Source organism: Impatiens glandulifera, chromosome 1, assembly GCF_907164915.1.
Source record: "Impatiens glandulifera chromosome 1, dImpGla2.1, whole genome shotgun sequence".
Lineage (NCBI taxonomy): Eukaryota > Viridiplantae > Streptophyta > Magnoliopsida > Ericales > Balsaminaceae > Impatiens > Impatiens glandulifera.
In genome coordinates, this window is record NC_061862.1 from 125,219,902 (window position 1) to 125,247,563 (window position 27,662).

The following is a 27,662-nucleotide window of genomic DNA, read 5'->3' on the forward strand; positions in this document are numbered from 1 at the left end:
TTCGGCCACACGGGATCACATATATATATTTTTATTAAATCTTTAAGGATTTATTTGAAATTGATTTTTTGTTTACCATTTTGGCTTTAATTTTGATATTTTTAAATAGACAAAATATTAAAATAAATATGACAAATATTTTACCAATTTTTTTTTATATTTTTAGGATTTAAATAAATAATTCTTTTTAGATGAAATGGATACAAATATTCATTAAAATTATTTACTTTTGTCCTTTAACTTTTTTAAAACTATTTTGAGATAATATGGGTACAACATTTATCCTAAATAAGTTTACTTTTTTTATTTTGGCCCTAAACCTTAATTAATTTGATTAATTAGCACAATAATTAATCATAATTAATTATTTTAAATAGGTTTTCGGCCATGGGTTAATTATTTAGATCTTATTTATTTAAAAATAATAAAAAAGATTATTTAATATTATAAATTGGGATGTAGATTTTTAGTGCTTGCAGTCGTTTCTGTATACTAGTCGGTTTGGTTTGATCGGTTTGATAGTCGGTTTGGTTTATTCGGTTTTAGAAATATGTCTTAAAAAAACTAAGAACTTTTAAAATTTAACTTTATTAATCTAATTTAAAATCATAAAAAATGAACATAATTTATTATTCTACAAAAACTAAAAGAATCTACAACAAATAATAATAAACATCAAAAAGACCGTAAAACAAAATCCCAAACATCTCAAATGAGGCACTCAAATATGATCATACTGCTCCAAAGCTTGAAGATGGTTACAAATCCTCCAATATACATAATAATGTTATAATAGAAGAATCGTTTCTCTCTTAGTAAAACTTCCTCTTCGAGCGCTAATGTAAAACTTCTTCTTCAAGCCCTAAATCTTCAATCCCTAAAATACATTGAAATTCAATCTCTCAAATTCTATAAATTAGATGGAATGAAGCAACAATTAATAATGACACGATAGATGAAGGAAGTCGAATATAAAGAGACATCTTCATTTACTAGGTTAATCTCCCGATTTGTAGTGTCGAAATTGAAGAAACGTAAGGGGAGTGAATGAAGGATCTATAGAGCTACATTTAAGCTTAAATACAATCGGTCAGCGGCAAAATTCTACAACCAAAGAACTGATGCACCGAACCGAATGGGTTCATTTCATGCTATTTCGGAAGGTCAATTTCTCGATTTGACCAGTTTGATTTGGATGTGGTTCGATGAGTTCCGGTTCGGTCGGTTCCCAACAGTTCGGTTGGTATGCTTATAGGCCTATAACAAGTATGTAAAAAAAATTAAAGAATAAATCTCATTTAAATCTTATACTTATCTTACAAATTTATCCTTTATTACTTATTATCATGTTAATTTATTAATATATATATATATATATATATATATATATTAATATTTACCTTTAATACATTTTTTTTCACCCTTCTTTCAATACTTGTCATAAATCTATTCAATTATTTATTTATTTATTTTATTAAAATAAATTTATAAAAATGTTAATATAAACACAAAATTTCTCATTTAAATTTAAATAAATTTGTATTTCAAATATTATTTTATTCAGTATTATAAAATATTTTAAAAAGTAAATAGTTGACTGTTAAAATCGGGTACAACAATAGCAGGGGGTTGAATATTGTTGAACTCAATAAAACACTTTCAATTTGATTTTAATTTTGTTAGAGATGAAAATTTGTTTCTATTCTTCATAAATCTTCGCAAGCTTTTGAACGGATTCAAGTGCGGAAATACTTGCTCGATTTGAAGCGACAAATACAAAACAGAAGATTGCAGAAAAGAAATAACACACGGAGTTTTATGGATATTTGGAGATAAAACTTATACGTCACCCCTTCTTCTGTTTTTAAAAGGTTTTCACTAGAAGACTTTGATTTAAATAGCAACTACACAAACTCGGTCAGAATCATAGGACTTAACAACTGCTTGTATCTGAACTTCTATCTAACACTCTATTAAATAAACAACTTTTGTTCGACTTACAGTGCTAAAATTTCACTCAAAAAGAACCGTAGGTGAATTACAGAATAGACTTAGAGCAAGAGTAATCACAGCGCTTGGTAATTCTTAATTTGTAATTACAGAAATTCGGAAGCGAATGATTGCACAAAAGAGCTAGAGAGGATTCGTCGTTGTACTCTGATCGCTTTTTATATTGAAGTCGGGCAACGGTCGAATCTTCCACTTGGATACGTGTTAGCTATCCGTTAGACGTACGTCAGGTGTACGGGATCGTACATAAGAATATATTGGTTGAATCGTGGCGTACTGGATTGTACTGTAGAATATTTGCTGGAACGTGGTGTACTTGAAGGTACAGCTAACTAGAGGAATATTAGAGTACATGGCACTTAAGCATTTATAGCGTGATAAGTTGACTTGACAGACGACTGATAGCGAGCACAACAGGTCGTTATGCTAATGAGCTGTGCAGATAGACGAACGCATCTTCAGACGACTACTAAAGCAAGTCGTCTGCTCACGCATTCCTTCAGACTAACACGTTTATAGAAACTAGACGTCTGCTCGCGCACTTCTTCAGACTAACTCGTCTACAGAAGCTAGACGCTTGCTCGCGCATTTCTTTAGACTAACACGTCTGTAGAAGCTAGACGTCTGATGAAGCAAGACATCTGTTCGCGCACTTCTTCAGACTAACATGTCTGTAGAAGCTAGATGTTTGCTTTCGCACTTCTTTAGACTAACCCATCTGTAGAAGCTAAACGTCTGCTCGCACACTTCTTCAGACTAACACGTCCGTAGAAGCGAAACGTGACAAACGTCTACTCATGCTTGCTCAAACAACACTTCTGATGAAGGCATGCGTCTCTTGAGTTGTACCTACGCATATATAATTTACACAACTTAGTTTTTTTCACAAACACATCATTAAAACTATGTCGTATTAAACTTAATTCACCTAAGTTCATTTTAGTGAATTAAAATATTTTTCCTTAATTAACTATTTCTCTTTAATTAATTTCTTTTTTATATAATTTAATCTAATAATTTCCTCATTTTTTATGATGTTAAAACTAAGTTAAGGACAAGAAATTGAATAAGACATTTTTATATAAATATGAAATACATAAAGAAAATACAAGGTTTAAGATTCCCCTTTTAACATTGATCGTCGAACATAATTTGATGTAGTCGACTTCCTCCTTGACCACCTCCACCTCGACCACCACCGCGGTCTGGTTTTTTTCCAGTTCGAGGATCCCGATTGCAACTGCCTGATCTTCTTCCTCGATTGCTACCCACTTAATTTAAATCTAAATAAACCTAAAAATTATATATATATATATAATATTAAAAATTGAGATAGAGTAAATATATTTAAACTTAAAAAATTATATAAATAATAAATATTTTTTGAAGAAGAAAAATCATTTAGACTTATGTATTTGTAAATCAATTCATTTATATATATATATATATATATATATATATATATATATTATAAATAATTTTTGAATATATTTTAAATTTTATTTAAATTAAAATTGAGTGTATATTAATTTATTTTTTAAAAAAATATTGAATAAAATAATATTTGAAATACAAATATATTTAAATTTAAATAATTTTGGGTAAGACAAGCTTTGTTTATATTAAAAAATAAAAAATTATTATAAATTTAGTTTGATAAAATACATAAATAAATAATTGAATAGAATTATGACATAGTATTAAAATAAGTGAGAAAAAATATTTATTAAAGATAAATATTAATATATATATATATATATATATATATATATATATATATATATATATATATATATATATATATATATATATATATATATATATAAATTAAACGGTAAAGATGTGAGAGGTTAATTGAGCAAATTTTTAATAATATATATGTTTATATAATTTTTTTTAATTCATACATTTAAATGAGCTAGTAATACACATCTAAATGAGATTTATTCAAAAATTAAAGAACACTATTGTGTTTTTTTTTTTTTTTAATAATTATGAGTTATCACTTAATATTGATATGACATTTTTCGAGGTTATTAATCACTACACAGTTTGTTGCCTCCTAAATATGTTATAAAGATTATTCTGACACCATTCAATTGTTATCGCTCATTGTTATGTAATTCAAACGAGTTTATCTTTCAAGTCATTTTACAAAATTACTTAATTATTAGAATTTAAAATTTTACAAATTTATCGTATTTTTTAATATCTAATTTCTTATTTTAGTTATTTTAATTTTGTATTGGTTACTCTTATTTAAATTAATAAGAATTATATATATATATATATATATATATATATATATATGATAAATATAAATAGATAGTATAATTATTAACTCTATAATACTTTTTTATAATAAATTAATTGTCATTTAATTATATTGAAGTTATATATACAAAATTAATTTTTAAATGATATAAATTAAACCCATATAAATAGTAAATTATTTGAGTTCCTAAACAATGAGTGTTAAAATAAAGCAAAGTGAACGAGCGAACGACTAGTGAAACAGTACTGAAAAAATCTATTAAATATTTTGAGATGTAGTTAAAATTATTCAAAATGAATAATCAATGTTATGTTTTGGTTCTATTTGATCATAATATGTATAAGAAAACTATAGGTAAACTCTTTATACCCAATTGAATCTTAAAAACTAAAATCACATTTTCCCCCCAAAACTATTCGGATTAAATGAAACGTCTTCCAGATCGATTGATACACCGGAATGATGTTAAAAATGATTTTTAGGATTAGATGAAGCTTCACATGCCTTTCGATCGAAGGATGAAAGCTCCAATCAAAATCTAAAAACCTAGAGTCGGTGTTCTTGACGTCCGACCAAGGAATCCAGGCATCCGACTAAAGATTTTGCCTGGGTTTAGTTTTTGACCAAGAATATCAGCCTTCCCCTACACCCGACCGAGAAATCTCACATCCGAGCGAGAAATCTCGACCTTGATTGAAGAATTCTGCATCCTACAAAGGATTAACGCGCGCGACTGAAGCTTAGCCTCTGTGTTGACCGGGAGCTCAAACCCACTGACTTCGGGGTTAAAATCAACCCAGACCCCCGCATTTTGACCCGATTCGCGACCTGAACACCTACCTAATAATCTTGTTTGTTTGGGGCTTTTAATTTCTAATTGGCTTTTAACAATTTGAGACCCTAAACTTTTTTTTTAAATATAAATCAATTTCAAAATATTTTAAGGATATTTTTATAAAAAAATATTTAGATAAAGCTCTATTTGAATTTATTTTTAAATTTTAATACCTTACAGTGATATTTTTCAGATGTTTTTCTCAATAATTCTCGACATCAATCGCATGTACTAACATTTAAATATTATTTCATAATTTTAAATGTAAGAAAAACTCATACATGTCTAAAACTTGAAAAATAATTGATTAAATAAAATATAATAAAAAACAAACTTTCAAATAATTAACCAACTTTTTATGAATTAGAGACCGTTTTTTAACGGGTACAAAGATTTATTACGAAAACTTTTTTTTAGTATCATCAAACAACAAACTCAAAATAATATCTAATCAAATATACGTTTATATACGTATACAAAATGTTTTATTAATTTTAAATTAAATTATTTGACGACTCTTTTCATTAAATAAATAATCTTTTAAATTAACTATTTTTAAAATTTAAGATACAAAATTCTTATAATCAAATTATAATTTAATTATTTTAAATCTAAAAAATTATTTAAAATTAATCATAAAAATTAATTATTGTTATAATTAATTTTAAAATATTAAAATACATCTTTTAAATAATATTTTATTAAAAGATTTTTAACACAAAAATCGATGTTGAAATTTCTCGAACCTTAAACTTTTCCGAGACAATAAATTTTTGGGTACTACAATAACCATTTACATATCTAACCGAAATAGTAAGAAATCAAGACAAATAATGAAAGTATATATATATATATATAGGATTCCCATTTAAAAAAAATAATTTAATAATTATTTTATTAAAAATATAAAAAACAACTGCACATCATTTTTGCTGGTAAAAAGATAATAAATAAAGACTCGAGAAAGAATTACCAATTCAATCAGAGAGGATGAACAATAAACCATTCACTAACGACTAATAGTGTAAGACGTCGTTTCGAATAAACAAAATGTCGCACCGAAAAAACATACCACCAACTCAAGTCTTAGTAATGAAAGGAAATGAGAAACTTCTTATTAAAAAAATAATCGAAGGGAACTCACTAAGGTAACTCAAACGACAAAAGTGATTACTGAGAAACTAAAAGTCACGGTTTCGATTCACACTGACTAATCTCCTATATTAAAAAAAAAAATTGAAAAGGTTATTTTACATTTTTATTCACCCCAATAAATATTAAAATATTAATTTATAGTGTGAAATAAAAAACAAAATTCAGCCTGTTTGAGATGCGTTTTTATACAATCAAGAAATGGAATAAATTACAAACATATACCCTTCCATTACACAGCCAAAGGATCTACGTTCTCCCCTCAAACCTCCGGTGCGGTAGCTTACCTGTGTATCTTTGAGCACAGTTAGCTGTTTTTGTCTGAAGCCCTAGAATTTTTCTCACTGGGATCGGTTGATATACAGGTAGATCAAAAGGGTTAAAGAGTTTTCGAGGTTTCTTGATCGGTTTTGTTCTGACCGAGTCTGATATCGTATATTTCCTTCTCTCATGCACATCTGCCAGATCTTCTAATTCTATATGTTCTGGCGATTTTAGCTCACCGATCTAACCTGTAGTCCTTTCAGGTCAATTCCATCTGGATCATTCTAAATTGGCGGCAACAGAGCGAACTTTACTGGGATATCATCGTCTGATTAGATTAAGGAACAGAATTCTACAAAATTTCACCACCTGGACGAAAGTTGCTGGAGTGAAATAGGTACTTGAGCTGAAAAATCTTCTTAATTTTGTTTTGTGTTGAAGCCTTGAAGGTGAAAGAAGTTAATTAGCTTTGTGTAGATAGAAATTGGCTAACTTTAATCGTTGATGTTTCTAATTTGGAATGTAGTGTAGGTTCTATCACAGGAATTGGATTGAATTTGTATCAGCTGTGACTGTTGAAGATATACTGTTGGAGTTTTGATTACCAATGGCCACTCAAGGGGGTCCAAGACCAGGTGGTAATCCGCCTTATAACAATCCTAATTATCTAGCTGATGGTATGCAGAATATGCAAATTAATAGGCCTTCTGGACCACCCTCAGTTATGGGTAATCAAGGTGGCCCTAGGCCTCCACCCAATTTTGGACAACAACAACCACCACCTCCTTTTCCGGCTTCTAGTGCAGCAGCTATTCCCTCTTACTCTGGAGGAACACCAATGTCTAGACCTGGTCCACCTCCACCTGGAGTTCTTCCTAGGTCTTCAATGCCTCTTGGGGGTCCTCCTCCACAGAATATGGCTTTTAACAACAGACCTTCTGGTCCTCCTGTTGCTCAAAATCCCTCACCTTTTGGGTCAAGAAATCCTTCTTCTGGATCCTTTTCCCGTCCTGTTAGCAGTTCAAGTGCTCATCCCCCTCCTGGTGCATTGCCTGGGTCTTTCCCTGTATCTGGACCTCGAATGAGTCCTTTTGCCTCTTCGCCTATGGCAACAGGACCGGTTGCTCCTCCTTTTGTAACAGCAGATTCATTTGTTAATGGGCCAAGTTCATTGCCAGGTGCACCTCGCTTTCAAGCCCCAATGAGACCTCCTCAAACTATTATGTCAACTGGTGTGCCCCCACCCACTCAGACACATTCTTTTCCTGGAAGTCCACCTATAGCATCATCAGCAGGTTCTATGCAGTCAGTTACCCCATTTTCTGCTCAACAACCAGGTGCTCCCTTTTCAGTACCATCACCATTCTCTGCATTACCTCAAGGCATGCCTCCTCCAGTTTCTGCTTTTGGTGCTCCGCCCGGTACAATGTTATCTCATCAGGTGATCTTCCATAAAACTTTATCTATCTATCTATCTATCTATCTGCACGCGAACGTCTTATACAAATAAAATGTTACTTAACTGGATTAAGTATCATTACTCATTTCTTGTTATATTCATGTCCAGCTGAAAATTTTGTAGAATAGATATAACGAAACTTCTAGTATTATTGGACTATTGAGGGCTGAAACTTTTGATAGAATTTATGTTCATGGTAACTTCATGAAGCCATCTGACTTCCTTTACTTTGGTTTATGGCTATAAACATACAAGTGACCCTCATTAATTGGAGAAGGCTGTTTTTGAGTTTATAAGAGCTCAGATGTTTTAGCTTTTTATGTGGTTGCTTATTTGTATGTCGGAGCGGTCCCTTTCTACGTTGATGATATGGATAATGTCCTCTTCATAATGCACAGAGAATGTTTTTTAAATGCATAGTCAAAACCAGTTATATGTAGCATTGAATGTTTACTGTTGTTTGCAAAACTAGTGCTGAAGAGTTTAAAGTGATGAAATTGAGCCCTCTAGTTCTGCACAATTTTGATTTTCATAATCATTTATCTTGTAGAAGGCAAGAAATTTGTTCAGTGTATTATTTTCATCAGGGATGCTTGAAACTCCCATTCTTTATGTAAATGTCCAGTTTCTGAGTTAATCTGGATCCTTTAATCCTTAATTTGTATAGGGGATCCCGCCTCCCCAATTTCATGGTTCGGTACAGCCACCCAGAATGTTTGGTATGCCACAACAGCCGCCAAATCAATCTATGGCTGCGTTTTCACCTGAAGTGGGTCACATGGGGACATCTATGGGAACCCCACAAAAGATTGATCCCAATCAGATCCCACGTCCCACTCCTAACGCCTCAGTTACTCTGCATGAGACTCGTCAGAGCAATCAAGCTAATCCCCCACCGGTATGTTACTTTAGTTTTGACATTAAACAACATGTCTAACTAATTGGTACAGTTAGGGTTAATTTCCCTTGATCAGTTAATTTTCTTTGCAACACTCTTTCTTGGTTAATTCTCACCTAATCATTTATCATCCAGTAGTTATTATTCATTCATTACTTTGACAGGATATCACTAATGTGAAATGATTGTGCATGTATGCCATACTCTGTGTTCTTTTTTACTTGTTTATTTTCTGAGATCTTCTTGCCTATTTTCCCTTAGCCTGCTTCGAGTGAATATATTGTCCAGGACACTGGCAATTGCAGTCCGCGATACATGAGGTGTACCATCAATCAGGTAATACCTAAAAGTAGTGCATCACATTTTATTTGCAATTCTAGTCATTCATTTGGCCATTCTTTCCTTTGGTTTAATGCTTGTTTACTGTAGGACATTTGGTTACTGACTTAACATTGTATTTTCCTTATATAAGATACCTTGCACAGTTGATCTTCTGAATACATCTGGGATGCAACTTGCTCTGATGGTCCAACCACTTGCTCTCCCTCATCCATCAGAGGAGCCCATCCAAGTATGTTGCTATTTGTTGTGTGATCTTTTCTATTTGCAGCAGATTTTCCTTGTTTTTTTATTGAACAAAACGTTGTGCTAGGATAATCTAATTAGCTAATAAAGGTCTATCTTAGTCCTTCGATGGATTCCTTAATGATGGTTACTAGCTAAACAGAATTATCTTTTTCTTTCTAAAACAAGAACTAAATAGAATTATCTTATGCCTATTAGGTAGGTGTTTGATTTTTAATATATGCTACTTTTTCTACATGCATGGACACTGTAATCAAATACTATCAATATAGAATAATCATTAGATTGATGCCCATGTAATGGCACAGTGTATGAAAATGGTCTATTTCTGATGACCTATCATTTGAAATTAGCTGGCATAATATCTTTATTTTGAATCTCTTTTATAGGTTGTTGATTTTGGTGAAAGTGGTCCTGTTCGATGTTCCCGTTGCAAAGGCTACATAAACCCTTTCATGAAATTCATTGATCAGGGAAGAAGGTTTATTTGTAACTTGTGTGGTGAGTTGATATCATTCTGCTGCTAGAAAGCCTTGTATGAAATATTTTATCCTCTAAACCTGTTTGTTACTCTGTACTTAATGCATTCACCTTGTTCATATTACAATCACAACAAAAAAACACAACATCATCAAAAAATATATCAATCTACTTTCTCTTCATTTTTACTTAGTTCTGAATCTGTTTTATATGCATATTTTCTATTTTACAGGTTTTACAGACGAAACACCTCGTGACTATCACTGCAATTTAGGTCCAGATGGAAGGCGCAGAGATGCAGATGAAAGGCCAGAGTTGTGTAGGGGAACAGTTGAATTTGTTGCTACAAAGGAATACATGGTTAGATCTAGTAACCATATCTGAGATTCCATTATTTATAATTTTGAGATGGAACACAATATTTTAGGATGCTTTAACCATAAATGAAAACTCTTTGATGGACCACACTATTGGGTACAAATCATGGAAAGAAATTCATTCCATATACTATTCAACTGTCAAACTGTGAATGTTGGAATTAAAACACTTACATCGGCCATTATACATTGGTCGATGGTTATAAAATTTCATTTCATCTCTGCTAATAAGCCAGCGTTTTAGATGTGAGGTTCAGTTTAAGAGATCTCACGTCACAGATCTATAGAGAAAGGAAAGATAAACAATGATGGTTGTCAAAGGAAAACCGTACTAATAAACTGGAATTCTGTATTTCTCTAATACCTTTCTGGAAAATGAACCTCTATTCCTGTATGGCATGGAAGTCACCTTAAACCTTCCACTTGTAGCAAGGGAGTTTACTGGGTTGGAGATCCTATAACTCTTTCATATTTACTTTCTAAATGTGGGACCCCAGAGGAGACTGCACCCTTTAGACAAGAAGCTACAGTTTCAGTTAGAAGACGTTTAGTGGCATCAGAAGCGGAGGGGAATCCCCAATATATCAGTGCCCTAGTAGAGTAAAGAGGCTTTCAAACCAAACAAAAGGGTTTGTAACTACAGTTTCCACAGATTAAAATGGAATTATGTTCTGTCAATCAACCAGATATTTTGCTACTAATTTGAGTTAAAATGACTTGCTTGTTGAAGATGATTGGATCTGAGTGCTGGACTCTGATGTCAGCTGCCTGTTTTTTATTTTGGGGTGTATTTTTGCTGATTTGTTTGGGTGATCTTCTTCTAGTACACTTATTGCTTCTTGAACTTTAGTGTGCCATATTTCCATTAATGTACCTATTGTAACATGTTATCAGGTGCGTGACCCTATGCCGGCTGTGTTCTTCTTCCTTATTGATGTGTCGATGAATGCTGTACAAACTGGTGCAACTGCTGCAGCATGTAGTGCAATCAGCCAAGTGATTGCTGATCTTCCGGTAAGCATTACTGTTTCATTTTGTGGAGAATAATCCAGGAATATTGAAGGCAATTAATGAACATTGTGTATTTTTTATTATGTTTTTAGGAAGTTTAAGATGGCAGTAGGCTGTCGTTTTAATAAAAAGATGTATTCATGCATTTTGGGCAGATTGAACAATCTGATTGATGTGATTTAAATATTTTGAAAGTTCCATTGTAATTTTGCTGTGTGGTATTGGATAACAACCTTTCATTAGATGATTCTTGCTTTCTCAAACCATGAAATGGAGCTTTCTGTTCTACTTTGGTCATCTTTTTATTCATAAGATCCCTTATTTGGATGGATCTTGTGCTTTTTTCCATGAGATGGCACGTTAGAAGTTGGAACTATGGATTTGTCACCTTGCAAATGCATGAATCTTTGCACAGGCATTTAAGAAACCTCTAGTTCTCAAGTAGTTGGTTATTGAAGGTGTATGTAGTTTATTAACTTGTCAAGGATTAGATATGTTGCATAAAGCATGTGATCTCGTAATCTGTTTGACATATTTAAATAAATTAATTGAAAAGTATAAAATGATGTGGTTCATCATTGTCGAAATATTATTGCATGGAGAAGGATAAATTGTATCTACTTAAAATATTGATGGAAATGAAATATATCTAGAGAGTAATTAAGAAAATAAATATAGAAACTTAACACAAGTATAATTTTTAGTCATATTGCATGTCAAAAGTGTAACCAAAATAATGACATCAATAATGTTAGAAGTGTAACAACTTAATCTTATAATATTAAAAATTTTGCACTAGCTAGGTTAGAAACACTTTCATGAAGGGGAGTTTGAATTCTTATATGAAGGAAATATTTTCTTCGACTTACTTTGGAAGCAACATTTTTTACCCAAAAGTATCTATAGAGGCAACTTTTGCCACCAGTGACAATACTAGACAATAATTGAGATCCTTATCTCTTTTAAATCCCATACCTCCTTGATCATTATGGAGACAAATTTGATCCCAGGTGTAAACTGCTTCCTCTTTGATTGAGTGAAGCCCCACCATAAATTTAGGCAAGTTGCATCAATCTTCTTGCAAATATTCTTTGGGAAGAGGGGAGTCCTCATACCACTCGTAGAAAATGCTTGACAATGTCTGATCCTGCTTAGAAAATAGCATTTTCGACTTCCTGCTTTGAAGTTTACTTTGCATCCGCTCAGTAACAAATCTCCATTTTTTAACTTTTGTATTCTGCAATGATGGGCCAATATACTTTTCTGTCAAATCCTTCTTTTGAAATTGAGGATGGTACATGCTTCCTGGGTGATGTTTTTTGGATCTGCCTTGTACATTTTCCTCTGTATAATATGAGTATATGTTCACTTATTGCTGAAAAATTTTATAGATTTATTTTATTTTATTTTAATTTGTTTCTTGTAGGAGGGTCCAAGGACAATGGTTGGTGTTGCTACATTTGATTCAACTATTCATTTTTACAATCTGAAACGAGCTCTGCAGCAGGTCAGTATTGTTTTGTAAAAGGCTTTAGTTTTTTGTTACTTGATTACTATTTGAGATGTTCTTGTATCCATTGTTTCTGCAGTTCAGAAAAAAAAAACCTCCTAAATTGGATATAAATTTGTGATTCATATCTGGTTTAGTAATTCAGTGGATTGGTTCTTTTAAAAATAAAAGTCATTTAGTGGATTGGTCTTACAAGGCTACAACAATATTTACAAGGTGCACTGGGAGGAATATGTATCACAACTATAACTAAATAACATTAATTATTATTAGTTGGACTTCTAGTGATCTGAATAAAGTAATGCTATATGTTGTCTCATTCTAGCTTAGGATTAATAGTTCTCATTATAAAATGTGTGGCAATCTTCTATTGGATCTAGCATGAAATCAACCCACAAACTTTTGTGCTTTACGTTTGGCTATCAATTTATACTTAAATCTGTATCTGCAGCCCCTAATGCTCATAGTTCCAGACATACAAGATGTTTATACTCCTCTGGAAACAGATGTTGTTGTTCAACTTTCTGAGGTCAGTTACCTAGCTGTTCAATTTTCTGTAGTTTGTTACTGTTTTCTTTCTTTGTTAGTTATACCACTTTTAGATGACTGGATCAGGTAGTTAAAATCTCTTTTTGGCTTTAGTTCGCAAGAAACTGATGATTTATTTTAAGCTAATCTGTGTTTCTCCATTGCATTCTTTGGGATATTCAGTGTCGTCAACACTTGGAGTTGTTGCTTGAAAGCATCCCCACCATGTTCCAGAATAATAAAACTGCAGACTCAGCTTTTGGAGCAGCAATAAAGGTAAGCATCCTTTATGGCTTTTTGCTACTGTAAAATTACCACAGATTGCTGGAAAGAAATGATATTGCTGAAATGCATGGAGTTTTGCAGAACATGCAAAGCTTAATGCTGGATCTGTATTTTGCATTTTCCAATGGAATTAAACATGCTGTGGTTGCTAAATTTTTTTGATCAAAGATGGCTAGTGTATTGCACCTATAAACGGAAAGGGCTTGGTTTAATAGTTGATGTGTACTGAAAGTTTCCTTAAATAACTACCTCTGTTTTGTTGGCGTTACTAATTTGTCCTTCTCATGGAGTTAGAAGCTTGTTGTTTGTTTAGTAGACTGTAATAGACATAGATGTGTTGCCTTAGTATAGTTTCCCTATATAGGAATGTGTTACGCGGGACAATCTGAGATTAGGGTTTAGCTGAGATTGAACCACAAGGATAAGTAACAATCAAGGGCTAATATGAAAGGATCAAGGGAAAGCTAGATAAGATTCAACCAATGTGAAGAAGGAGAATTAATAATTAGATAGGAATTAGTATTAGATAAATATTAATTATTAAATAGGTTTTATATCAGTACTTATCCAATTAGTTAGGATTCATAATTATCTTTAATAGGCTTATAGATATAGCCTATAGGTAATATCATATGGAGGGTTTTCAGCATTCATTGATTAATAAATAGTCTATTCCCTTCCCTTGAACTCCCATCTCTCTCTGAACCTAAGAATCAACACCTAAGAGAATGCTCGTGCTTTTGGGTCATGCCCATGAATGACTTGACTCATTTATTCACAGGGCCCAGTTTTGCATATAAACTATAAAGTGAATCCTCTATCTTCAGAACTTCAATTCGAGTAAAAGATTTCACTCTTTTAATAACATTAATAGTTCTTCATTTTAAATTTCTGGTGTAGAAGACCTTAGTATGGTCTGCCTCAGGAAGATGTTAAGATTGTTTCGGGTGGTGGAAATTATTTCCTGAAGATTTATTGTACTGTTCGTTGACGAGAGACTCTTTTTCAAGTGCATTTCTTGTGCCAGCCACACTAGACCTTTGTGCTTTCCAGATTATTGTTCATTTATTTGCATATTAAAACATTTTTACTGATAGGATCATTCCTAGGAGTTGCAAAAAAGAATATAATCTAATTTTGAGAGAATGTTTTGCTTGACTGTGTTTGAACAAAGAAACTTTAATCATTGATTGACAATAATAGCATTGTGAATTTTCTAGATTGCTTTTTGCTTCTGTTATGGCATCATGTATCTCTCTCCAAGTCACTTTCTATTGTTTATTTGTAACCAGCGGTTTTATTTAATTTTTAAGGTCAACTTTTCATTAAAAAGTAGTTGTAACCCAGAGGTGTTATTTCCTTTACTACTGATCTTTGATGAAGCTGCAGTCAGTTTTATCTGTTAGTGACAAACTTGAGCATCTATTTGACTAACTTTATTGATGATATTATGTGTCTTCTTTATGATAGGCTGCATTCCTGGCAATGAAACCTACTGGAGGAAAACTTCTAGTATTTCAATCAGGTAAGTTCGTTGACTTATCAGTTACATATCATTCGGGTATATCTAGTCAAGGGGAATTGCCTTCTCTCCTTTTTGTAACTACTATTTTGTATGTGGTGTTTACATTTCTCTATGTTTGTTTCATAATTCATTATCACCTTGATAATGTAAGGATATTACTTTATTATCACCTTGAGTTGGGTATGAGTTAGACAACTGATCCAAATATGTAATCCCCAAGGATCCAGACTGGTGCAGATTTTTAATGGACCTCAACAAGACTCCTATGTGAGGACTCCTAATACTGCCTACTTCCTGGACAATAGCTTTAATCTCAAACGGGATTTTGAATAATAAAAACAGAATCAGGAAACAGTATAGATCACTAAATTGTATATACCACTTAGATAAAGTTGGAGGGATGTACATGTGATTGCAGATTTGGTTGCATTTTGCAAATGTAGAGAAGGTTTAGGTGATGGGATTGTAAGAACAGAATATGATAGCATTCGACAGGCATACATATAATAATGCATATGAGAGGGAGTTAGTGGAGATGTTTACTCAACAGCTGCAATAACACTAAGGTGTACATGCATGCAGCCTGAATAAGAAATGTGCCCCTCCGATATTCACTTTTATATGTTCATTTTTTCATTTTCTATAAATTATGCAAACATTACATGTATGCAATGTTTTTAATTGGTCGTGTACATGCATGAAAATTAGAAATCTCTCCCTCCAAGAAATTATGATAACTATTTGTGTTCCCTTGTCAAAACAGTTGAGGACATTCAATTTCTCCACTACTTTTTTTGGAGAAGAGACAGTTTCTGAATGTTTAATTTCTTCCATTAAGTTTGACCTTGAAGTTGTTTGAGCGAAGGTGCAATACCTAAGTAATCATTGTGGTTAATAATTTGAATGAATGAGTGCTGCACAATGCGGAATAGATAAAATAGATTTAAGGGCATTATATGAAACACAATTGCAATTGAGTCAATGAACTATCTTTTGCGTTCTTTTAAAATAAAATTCTCTGTCCAATTTTTTGTATATATATTCCTTTATTATCTCTTGTGCCATTATTTGTGGTAATTTATTTTAAGATTGATTTCAGGTACTGTATTGTCCATTTATTTTGATCTTATTTTCACTTATATATAACATCAGACCCCCTTTTCGAAATTTGTGTAAATAGTATTCTGATCTAATATATAGTTTTCAACTTGAAATATATGAAGCTGACAAAGAACATATAAATGGGATCTAAGGAGTAGTATCTATACATATGTCATTCATTTTGAAGATATGTTATGTATATATTTCTTATTATGCTTCGCATTGTGCAGTTTTGCCCTCTGTTGGTATGGGAGCGCTCTCAGCTAGAGAAGCTGAAGGAAGAACAAATATCACTGCAGGGGAAAAGGTATACATATGTCTTTTTCTTGCTAATGTTTTGTGCGTGATACAGTTACATATTCAATCATGTTTTGAATATAAAAAAAGTAGAGCTGAATCTTTAGATATGGATAGGCTGCAAAGTTCTTGTGATTTTTCAGGTAATATAAGTCATCTTCAGCACTGTGAAATTGTCCATCTTCTGTATTGCAATTATCACTTATATGTTTTTAATAGGTTCTCAAACCTTGCAAATGCTTGAGTTCTAACCAATAAAAAGACATGGTTTGGTCTCTTAGGTAAACTACACACATAAAACACTAGATGTTCCATTTCCTTTGCTTTTTTTCTCCTATGATGTAGAGTACAGTGAGATATTTCTTCTCGGTACTCTTGGAGTATATTTTTTTAGAGAATCAAAGGCACACTGGTTCAAGAAATATCATACGGTTTCTCTTCCACCATCCAAGTGTTTAAAGTTTGGGACATTTGGCCTTGGCCCATTTTGTGGTTAATTGCTTTGTCATTTATTGAGAAGAAACATTATTGGAAATGTATAGCTCTGGTATGATAAGTTCATACACATATTTGTTATATCAAAATGATTCCTTGGAAGATGAGATCAAAGCTTTTTTGAAGATTCTACACACCAAATCTCTATTCATTACTATTCTGCAAGATGCTAAACCTTTCCATATTTTAAATTTTGTTGACATATGACACATGGTGTAGTTTTCAGTTGTATTTGCCAGCATTATTTGTTGGTTTCTCCCTTGATATGACAAAGGAAAGGCATGCAAGGATGTTTTGCACTTCACATGACTCAGTCTAAAGTTGAACAGAAAACAAACCTAAATATTTTGTTGTGAGACTGTATGTAGATGTGAAGCCATGTAGTAGTGGAGATTTTATAGCTGAAAGAAGTGTCTCTCTTACTCCAAGATGCATGGTACAATAAGTGGATTTAGTAAGTTGGCTAATAGACAAAAGTCTAACAGGAAAAATAGGAAAATAAAGGACATTTCAAGAGAAGAAATAATGAAAGCTGTAGAAATATGTCTCTCTTTATTCAAATGTGTTGGTTTCCCTAGGTGTGGTGCTTGGTTTCTCCTAGGCACCAGCCCATTTTCCCTCATTACGACTCCATTTGCATTTAATATTTTGTGCATCTTCCTATGCAATTTCACTTTAAATACTACCCCATTACTAGCATGGAACAATATAAAAATGATCAGTTTTGTCAATCTCTCTTTTCCTAATCTGTCTCCAATATTTCATCATGCTATCAGAACTTTAGGTCTCTATTGAAAGTCTTCCACTTCCTCCGTCGATGGTGGTGTAGCCATTGGTGGATGGCTCAGAGTCCCATTATTCATTTTTAGTCGTCTTCAATCTTTGATCTCCAATCTTGCACTGATAAAGTCGGTGTTCCGAAGGCATGAACCTCCACATCATTTTCCTCTATCAACGTCATCTTCTGCTCCAGTGTTGATGTCTCCTAGGCATTAGTAGGCTGTTTGTTTCTTGGCCTCTTTTTGGATTATTATCAAGGCCCTGTATGTTTTCCGATTTTCAGTTATAAAAACATATATATCCAGTTTGTTCTTTCTTGTTTAGTGTCGTTTGTGGCCTAAGTTTTAACAACTGATTTGTTGGCATCACCTTCGCATACATTTTGTGCCGTGCCTTTAGCACTCAACACAGACTTAGAAATCCAACAGCCGCCGACTGTAGACTTTCCATGACTCCACTATGCGGAGTTTTGACATCACCCTCAATTCGGCTTTTTTTTCAAAAGAGACTTTTTCAGTGTTGAATCAAATCATTCGGGCCGTGTGGAAAATCTGATATCCATGTCATCTCTGCCCAACTTGAGGGGGGGGGAGTGTAGAAATATGTGTTGGTATCCCTAGGCAGTAATCCATTTTCCCTCATTAGGACTCCATTTGCATTTAATGTGCTTCTTCCTATGTACTTCTAGTTTAAATACTAGACTGTTTCCAACTTTGAACAATATAAAAATATCAGTTTTGTCAAACTCTCTTTTCCTAATTTGTCTCCAATATTTTATGAAAAGAAAAATGCCTCTAGTACCAAACTCATGAGATTATTGCTCATTAGCAATAGTAATTGGTTGGATATTATATGATAAGGACAAAGTGTTGAATAGCCATCATGTGAGATGTGGAACAAGAAACAAGAATGCAAAGCTGATAATATGTCTCAAATAAAGGAGGTGGAGTGACAAATGGTAGGACGAGAGACCTAAATTTGTAAGAGCCAGTTGTATGTAGCATGAGTCATTTGAACCAAATAAACCCAATAATTCAAGATGGTGTGGGGAGCTATAGGAGCATATCAATGGAGGAGATGAGATGTAACCCCTCATGTTACTCATTTTTTAACACTTCTACGAGCTACAAAAATTTGTTGACCTTGAAATGAAAGGATCTGAGACTGCTAATTGACGTTTCAAAATGGCCGAAGTTTGCATTATTAAAATAAATGAGCTTCTAGAACGCTACAAATTGATTTTAGATCCGTTTTTCAGTTTTCATGGAACTTTTCATGATTTTTATTAGTTTCTCCTGGTTCCTACCAATTTTGTCATTTCTAGAATTATGTTTCCTCCCCGAGGCATTGTTTTAAAAAAGGAAATCCAACTTCGTGGTTGATGGCATTTCTTTGTCTCTCAAATTCATTAAATCCAGCTGTCACTCTTATTGTCATAATGTTATATTTGCAATGTCAATACTCTAATATGATGGAAAAATTGGAATCAATATTAATTAAATAACATACTGGAACATTGATGGAGGGCAGGCACTAAACTAGCATAACTTGGAATCAACTTCAACATCATTTTTCTCAAAACAAAACTAATAGTGGCCCATGTGGCGAATAATATAAACTCTTTTAATGCCATGTTATCTGCTGATTTTATTAAAAGGTGATCATTCCTAATGTATATCTTACAAAGAGATTGACAATTTATTAATTGAGGCTTTTCTATTTATTATTAATTTTAGGAGGCCCATAAATTGCTCCAGCCATCAGATAAATCTCTGAAGTCTATTGCTGTTGAACTAGCAGAATACCAGGTAAGCTTTGACTGCTTACTGTTGTTTTATTACTGAAAGAAATGGATAAGTCTCAAATTGGAGAACTACAACTTATTTTATTCCAAATTTTCAGGTCTGTGTTGATGTGTTCATTACCACCCAAAGTTACATTGATATTGCCTCTGTCTCAGTTATCCCAAGGACTACAGGAGGCCAGGTATTTATTTATGACCTTTACCTTCATTACCTACAAAGATTTTTATATCCATGATATATATGACTTTTTCCTCTTAGACTTACTTCATATGGGGTAGATCTTTGATAAGTACATAATGCTTTTAGTGACCCAAGTAACATGCTAAATGTCTCTGAGAACATTCTGCTCAATCATCGAATTTTATAGTTTGATATTATGTTACATTTAGGAAAACAAAAATGTTTGTTTAAGATCCCAATTTAAACATTGATAATGGGATAACCCTTGCCTCTTTTTTTTTTTTTGAGAGAGAAATAGATATTTCATAATCTGTTTGCTATTTACAGTGCCCTAGTTATCTGTATTTGTCCCAGTGCTGCATGTCCAGCATATAATAAATCAAAAGATATGTATACTACTTCTTGAATGAATATTGTGTTGAGGGAGCAATCAACTGTTGTTTTTTTCACTCCTAGACTCCTAGTAATAGTGAAGAAATTGTAATTAAGCTAGTAACTAGAGAGAGAGAGAGAGAGAAAACAGCAGAAACTGTATTTTTTGTTTCACATTTTATCAAATCAACTTATGTACTTAAAATTAAAATATTTTCATTTAGTTTATTCTCCATTTATTTTTGAGCCTACTCATTTGGTACTTAGAATTAACTATTCAACATTTAGCACTTAATTTTCAGGTTTATCAAATGCACCCTAAGACACCATTATTTACTTAACCATGAGATGATATGAAACTGTAGGCTGTTCTGTTTTCAGTCGATTCGCTTTCCTCATAGATTTCCTTTTAGAATCTAAGATTTTTCATTCCTATTAGGTATACTACTACCATCCATTTTCAGCAGTGTCAGACCCTGCCAAGCTGTACAATGATCTTCGATGGAATGTTACAAGGCCACAAGGATTTGAGGCAGTGATGCGTGTAAGATGTAGCCAGGTGGGTTATTTTATTAACTAAAAATGATTTTCCATCAGTTTTATTCTTGAAAGTGTTTGTAGCTTTTTCTTGGTCACATACTGGCATACTGCATCATGTATTTCATTTGAATGTAAACTTGCATAATCACTGGTTACAGGGAATTCAAGTTCAAGAATACATGGGAAATTTCTGTAGGCGCATTCCAACAGATGTTGACCTACCTACGGTTAGTGTATTTTCTCATACATTATGTTTGCAAGCTGCTCATTATTAGTGTTGCATGTACATTGAGTGTATCTTTCATGGGAATTTCTCAAAGGTTCTCAAGTTTTGTCTACTTGATTATTTTCAAATTCTTGAGGACCGCTAGTTTGCTAATATGCCATAACATGTACATTGTGTGCACCTTTCATGGAAATCTCTCAAAGGTTCTCAAGGTTTGTCTACTTGACTATTTTCAAATTCTTGAGGATTGCTAAGATGCCACAAATGGCTCTTCACCTTACATGCTTTAAAGTGAGTTATAAGTTCTTTAGACTAACAACCAAGTCCTCACAACCCTAATATGACAATGACATGTATATCTTATAAGCATCTTTCATAGTCAACACGTAGACTAAGAAATACTCTTGAGAGGGACAATATTCCAAATACCCAAAGTAAGATGTGAGAAACAATACGATAAATTAGGTATTATATCAATCTTCATAATACTACCAAAATGTATATAAACATAATTGATTGCTTTCTCCCCATGTCCACGAGAGTGATTTCTCAAGTTGCACCTATTTTTTGTTTGTTTGTTTAAATCCACGGATCTATCGGCAAATCATCTACCAAGCATCCATGTTTCCTTCAACAAATCCATGAGTTACTGCATACCTCCGATCTTTGTAATCTTGTATATTCTGAATGAAATGTGTACAAATATGCCATCTTATTTATACACTTGTTGCTCTATTCGAGTTACCAATCAATTACAAATCCAATCATATCTAGTCAGCCCATAATTAGGGCTGACTTAATATGCAGTAGTATATTGAGCAAATACAAGCTTTGATTCTATTTCTAATTGGTTGCATTTCTAGTATTGATTTGTAGTTGAATCATTTGATTGTAACTGGAATATATGCAGTTAATAAGATGTATGTATTCTATTCCTAGTTTAAAGGAATAGCATGTGTATATATGGGAAAACGGCTTAATGCCATTTCATTAAAGCTTGTGTATATATGTAGGATAGAAATTCATTAATAGAGCAAACCACTTTTCTTGAATTTAATAAACAAGAGGAAACTAAGCAATTAGTGTAATGTTGATTGTGGCTTTATCTTTATCCTGTTCTCTTGTCTTCCCCTTCTTTGTTATAACTGCTTAAAATTGATTTAGGCTATGTATCATGCAGATTGACTGTGACAAGACAATAATGGTTACAATGAAACATGATGACAAACTTCAGGATGGATCAGAATGTGCTTTTCAGGTACCCTATATTGTTCATTTTCATGTGATTTTCCCTTTTCTTTTATTTCAGTAGGGAGGGGGCTCTTATTTGAAAACTTGAATGCGCCTTCTTTATTATACATCGCTTCCTGTAAAAGCTTAGAACTTCTTTGGTATAGGTTTTTATTTTTAAATAATCCAATTTTTTGAAAGAAAACATTGTTTGATGAAAAATGGATTATTTGGAGTTATTTGAGTTAAGTGACTAAAAACATCCTTTATATTTAATATTTAAAATGTTATAAAAAAAATAAAGTAAGGGATAAGGGGTTATTTAGATGACATTATTGTAAGATTGAAGTGGTTTCATCCTTTAAAAACATTATGGTAAGAAAGCAGTGGAATTAATTAATATGCTAGCTTTCTATAGTTGATTATAGCGATAACAATGAATTATGGTTTTTTCTTGTTCAGTGTGCTCTTCTATATACAACTGTTTATGGCCAAAGAAGAATCCGAGTTTCTACATTATCTCTACCATGCAGCAGTCTACTGAGTAATCTATTCCGGGCAGCTGATCTTGACACCCAATTTACTTGTTTCTTGAAGCAAGGTTCGTATACTCCCAATAATATGCTGTGGTGTTCTGTAAATGGCTTTCACTAATAAAAAAATTTAAACAACTTTCATTAAGTTTCTCTACTAACACAAAAATGGCGTTAACCGTAGAAAGTGTTAACAGTAGAAAGTATCTGAAACACGTACAAGAGGTAAATAAAGAAAAGCTCACATGAAACATGTCAATCTCCTTTCTGACATTCCTGAATTGGGGTTGACACGTTTCGAAGTAAAAGTATAATAAAAAACAACTTCAAAGCATATTTACTCCTAATGGGTTTCTACCGTGAAGAGTGCTAACTATGCATTTTTTTGCTTTCTTTGCATGTAGCTGCTAATGAAATTCCTTCCAGTCCACTCATTCAAGTGAGGGAAAAAGTCATGGAACTCTGCATCAATATCCTTCACTCGTATCGTAAATTCTGTGCTACCGTGACATCCTCGGGACAACTTATACTTCCAGAAGCGCTTAAACTGCTGCCTCTGTATACACTTGGTATATTTCTTAATCTTGATGTACTGTTATTCTTATTTTGCATATTTGTTACCTTCATTATTTAACTCTGATATTGGGCTGTTTTGTTATCAATTTTTGTTGCGGTTGATCATGATGTGAAAAATCTACTTTTGTTCAGTTTGTGAAAAATAACAATGATCTTAAAAAATAATTCCATCATTGTCTTATAGCATGCTAGCCAATGGCCATGATAATATAGGATTGACAATCAGATGGCATGTTCTTATATCATGCTGGCCAACTTTAGTTCTTTAACGAAACTAATCATATAAGGAACTTAGATATTTCTTCTCATGTTCTTTTTTTAGATTTGGTCAAGAGTTTACATTTTTTATCATGTCCTTTTCAGCTTTGGTGAAGAGTACAGGATTGAAAACAGATGGGAGAATAGAGGATAGGTCATTTTGGATCAACTACGTTTCCTCACTTTCTACTCCTTTAGCTATCCCATTTGTGTACCCTAGAATGATGGCAATTCATGACCTTGACTCCAAGGTATGCAGTTTTTATACTGTAATATGATATTGCATTTTTTTTCTTTATCATGTGGCCCTTATCTTACCAATAAATTGGTGGCAGGAAATGGATGGATCACTTGTACCTCCTGTTATCCCCCTTTCAAGTGAACATGTACAAGATGATGGAATATACCTTCTTGAAAATGGTATTGATTGTTTGATTTACATTGGAAACTCTGTGAATCCCGATATCACGCGGCAATTGTTTGGTATTTCTTCACCCGATGAAATCCCAACTCAGGTAGTTTTACATTTTATTTTTGTCAACATATATTTCCAATGAGCTTGTATTTCATGCATGCATATGGATTTGTAATATCCAGAACCTTTTCATTCGTCCACGAAAAAAAAAGACATAAGAAAGGCAGAACAACATAAAGAACATCAAAATAAGCCAGTTAAAGAGCAATTTATGACATAAGTTGTCATAAGCTAAATCCAAATAGAACATAACAACCTAAAATGAAACATCAGAAAGAAAATAAAAAATAAAAATATCAGGTAAGAACACCCTGCACTAATGATTGCGTGCATATGTTGAATAATGCTTATTAGAAGTTTGGATGTTTGGTCCCACTAAGAATGCATTGTTGGAAGTGGAGGGTCATGGCTGTGAAGGAATGTGCTAGTTTCCTCCAGGGAATAAACCCTAGTTTTCAAAAAAAAAAAACGTTTTGATGTTTGGCACTAGAGTTAAACCACATTGTACCTTAACTGTTTCTACATATGCTATCTAGTGTGCATAAACAAATATGATAAAGGTATACCCGCAATGTGTATATGAGAGGCAGGTTTGACTTAAAATGAGGACCAAATACAAACAATGTATTTACTTGTATGCATACTCCATTGATAAATTTCATTGTGGATGGAACTATTCCACAACTTTAATTGCATGGATAACCAATTTTATATTTAAATACTTTATATTTCCATTCAGGTAGCCAAGTGGTAAGAGTCTTGAACTAAAAGAGTGAGGTCTCAGATTTGATTTTCACTGAAAATACTTTAGGAATGTTTGTTAGCTTCCTACAGTGAAACAATGCCCTTGTCAACAAAATAAAAGAACTGTTTACTTTGAGCCTCTTCCCCAGAAAAAAAACTATAATAAATGGCCTAGTTAGTAACCGCTCCATCTCCCTCTCTTAGCTAAGTATGCAGGTACAAAAAGTGTGTAAAATGATGTTGCCATTAAAATCTTTAACCCACTTTGTTCAACACTTTTTCTTCTTCTTTTGAGTGATGAAATTATTCTCATTGCTTTATACTGGATAAAGTACCATAGCAAAGTAGATCCATCTTGCTTGTTTATATGGTCATATATGTTTATTGTTTTCTTCTTCCACAGTTTGTACTGCAGCAATATAGCAATCCATTGTCCAAGAAATTAAATGATGTTGTCAATGAAATAAGGCGTCAAAGATGTTCATATCTACGGTATGTACTACTTTTCATTGAAGTTGAACAAACTTTTTTATATTCTTACTGTCCTATTATTCAACATGCATTTGACTGATCTCCATTTATTTTCCTTCTGCAGCATGAAGTTATGCAAGAAAGGGGATCCATCAGGTAAACAATGTTGACCTTGATACAAATCTTTTGGATCTAAAACGTATTTGGACGAGATTATGTTTGGAAACTAAACTTAGTGAGACAAATTAGAAAATTTATTTGTTGTTTAATGTTTTAATCCAGATACAAAACATATTTTACAAGTGTTTTTGGATCTGAATCCAAATCAAAATGAGAACCCGTAAATAAATTTCTGAATGGCGGGGACTAAGTTTTGTTTTCCAATTACCTCATCTGGGGAAGCTGTCAATATATCTCTGCATGTGTGTAGTTCTGTTTGGAAATGTGATTTCTGGATCCATATCCAGATGAAATATCTTAAAAAAAATGAAGTGTTTCCAAATAGTTGAGAAAAGAAAGGGTCGACCGTACATCATGTTTTGAATAAGTTTAATTTCATTGTGATTTTCAGGAATGTTGTTCTTCTCGTGCATGGTGGAAGATAAAAGCCCAAGTGGTCTCTCCTATGTTGAGTTTTTGGTGCATATTCATCGACAAATTCAGAATAAAATTACATAAATCCCCATATACCTTGTATTTCTTAGAGGACTCTTTGTGGGAGAAAAAGCTCAAATTAAAATACAATGAGTTTTGCTTGGGTGGTGGCAGCAGCCCGAGAGCAAAATCTTAGCCAAGAACAGTTTTGAGGCAAACAGGTCTTACTTACAGTGGTAGTAGTGTCAAGCTAATAATGGGTATTTTATTTTATTTCATTTCATGGTTTTTATTATTTATACACCCATTTGTTTGTTTTGTTTCCTATGGTTTGCCCCCCTTCTGTAGACGATAATTTGTGTAGACATGTTTGTTGATTGCGAAGGAAACTCCATGTTTGTAGAACGGTTTTTGGCTCAGATATAGACATTAATAGTCGACTATTTAAACCGGATTTGTTGTGTTGAACTCATTTTTCTTTGTTGGATATAAAGATTATATTACTAGCTTTGTCCTCATTGATTGATATGAAGGTGGATATGTTTGATTTGGTTTATATCAGCAACTATTTTATTTTCGTTGTAATGTGGTAGTATTTTTCTTTTTTTTTTAGTGGTATTATTTGAGTTTTTAAGTTAGTGATTGAATTAAAGGATAACAAGTAAGAAATTTGATGAAGTCAAAACAGAGTATTGATGTCTTTCATAGTTGATATTTTATTAACTTCATAATTGATTTATTTTATTTATAATTAAATTTAAAAAATAAACGAATCATCGTTTTTAAATCAATTAGGAAAATTTTTGTGCGATGCATACGGATTAAATAAAAACAAAATAAATTTAAAAAAAATTATAATAATATGTTTAATGTTTATCATTCTTAATAAATCACGAATAATATATTAAGATAAAAAATAGAACGTCTTTATTTTATATTTTATTCATTTCGGTAAAATAATTTATTTTCTCACATATTTCATTACATTTTTTTCGAATAATTTTCTAATCTTGTGACTTTACATTTTCATTTTTTAAATCAAATATTTAATATTTAGCATTTTAATCTCACACTTTGGTCAATCAAATATTTGATTCATATTTGTTTAATCACTTTTAATTGATACCGGTCTATTATTCATCGGTAAACCACATCTCAATCAAACTTATTAAAAGGTCGTACTTTTTTGTTAGGTTGCAAATTCAAAACATATGTATATCATTTTTAATTTTATTTTTAATCGTTTTAAGTTTATGAGCGAGTCAATCCACAATCCGACTCAGGTATCTATTTACTCTTACATATATATTCAAATTAACCACAGTTTTCCCGGCAATCCGGATACTTTAAAAATTAAGCATAATTATATATATATATATATATATATATATATATATATATATATATTAGTTAGTTAAAAAGTTGAAATTTATATTGTTAAAATGTTCTGTGTTCATTGGTGTTAAATTTAGAATATAAAGTGTTGTTAGTCTATTTGGTTAAAGGGTTGTACTTGTTTTGTTAGATTGCAAGTTCAAAACATACATAGAGCAATTTTAATTTTAATTTTTAACCGTTTTAAGTTTATGGGTGGGTCAACTCACAATCCGACTCAAGTATTCATTTACTCTCACATATGGCAATCCGAATACTTTAAAGAATTAAGCATCATTATATATAGAGAAAGAGGTGATATTAAAGTGTTGTTAACCTAGTTGGTTAAAAGGTTGTACTTGTTTTTGTTAGGTTACAAGTTCAAAACATACATATAACATTTTTATTTTTATTTTT

General features: G+C 32.3%; 1 protein-coding gene across 4 annotated transcripts; it reads left to right on the forward strand.

The window, feature by feature from the left end:
- The first annotated feature begins 6,496 nt into the window (after positions 1-6,496).
- On the forward strand, positions 6,497-26,427 carry LOC124919722 (protein transport protein Sec24-like At4g32640). Of its 4 annotated transcripts, none has more exons than XM_047460042.1 (26): positions 6,497-6,637; positions 6,800-6,933; positions 7,063-7,977; positions 8,663-8,893; positions 9,155-9,229; positions 9,366-9,464; positions 9,868-9,979; positions 10,191-10,318; positions 11,230-11,349; positions 12,773-12,853; positions 13,308-13,385; positions 13,568-13,660; positions 15,140-15,194; positions 16,526-16,602; positions 19,604-19,675; positions 19,770-19,853; positions 20,664-20,783; positions 20,923-20,991; positions 22,171-22,248; positions 22,683-22,821; positions 23,158-23,322; positions 23,693-23,838; positions 23,923-24,102; positions 25,210-25,298; positions 25,402-25,433; positions 25,849-26,427. In XM_047460042.1, the coding sequence occupies exons 3-26, from the start codon at positions 7,144-7,146 to the stop codon at positions 25,953-25,955; spliced, it is 3,264 nt and encodes a 1,087-aa protein (XP_047315998.1). In that variant the 5' UTR covers positions 6,497-6,637; positions 6,800-6,933; positions 7,063-7,143; the 3' UTR covers positions 25,956-26,427. The 4 variants fall into 4 exon arrangements, with proteins under 4 accessions (XP_047315998.1, XP_047315997.1, XP_047315999.1 ...); XM_047460041.1 differs by having other exon boundaries at positions 6,513-6,705; XM_047460043.1 differs by having other exon boundaries at positions 6,513-6,705; positions 7,068-7,977.
- Positions 26,428-27,662: the final 1,235 nt, after the last annotated feature.

What these genes read in the sequence shown, in the direction of transcription:
- LOC124919722 (XM_047460042.1), top strand. Translation starts at nt 7,144, where the DNA reads ATGGCCACTCAAGGGGGTCCAAGACCAGGTGGTAATCCGCCTTATAAC. An exon ending in ACTTCTAGTATTTCAATCAG is followed by an intron (nt 15,195 to 16,525) that starts GTAAGTTCGTTG and finishes CGCATTGTGCAG; the next exon opens with TTTTGCCCTCTGTTGGTATG. An exon ending in ATATCACTGCAGGGGAAAAG is followed by an intron (nt 16,603 to 19,603) that starts GTATACATATGT and finishes TATTAATTTTAG; the next exon opens with GAGGCCCATAAATTGCTCCA.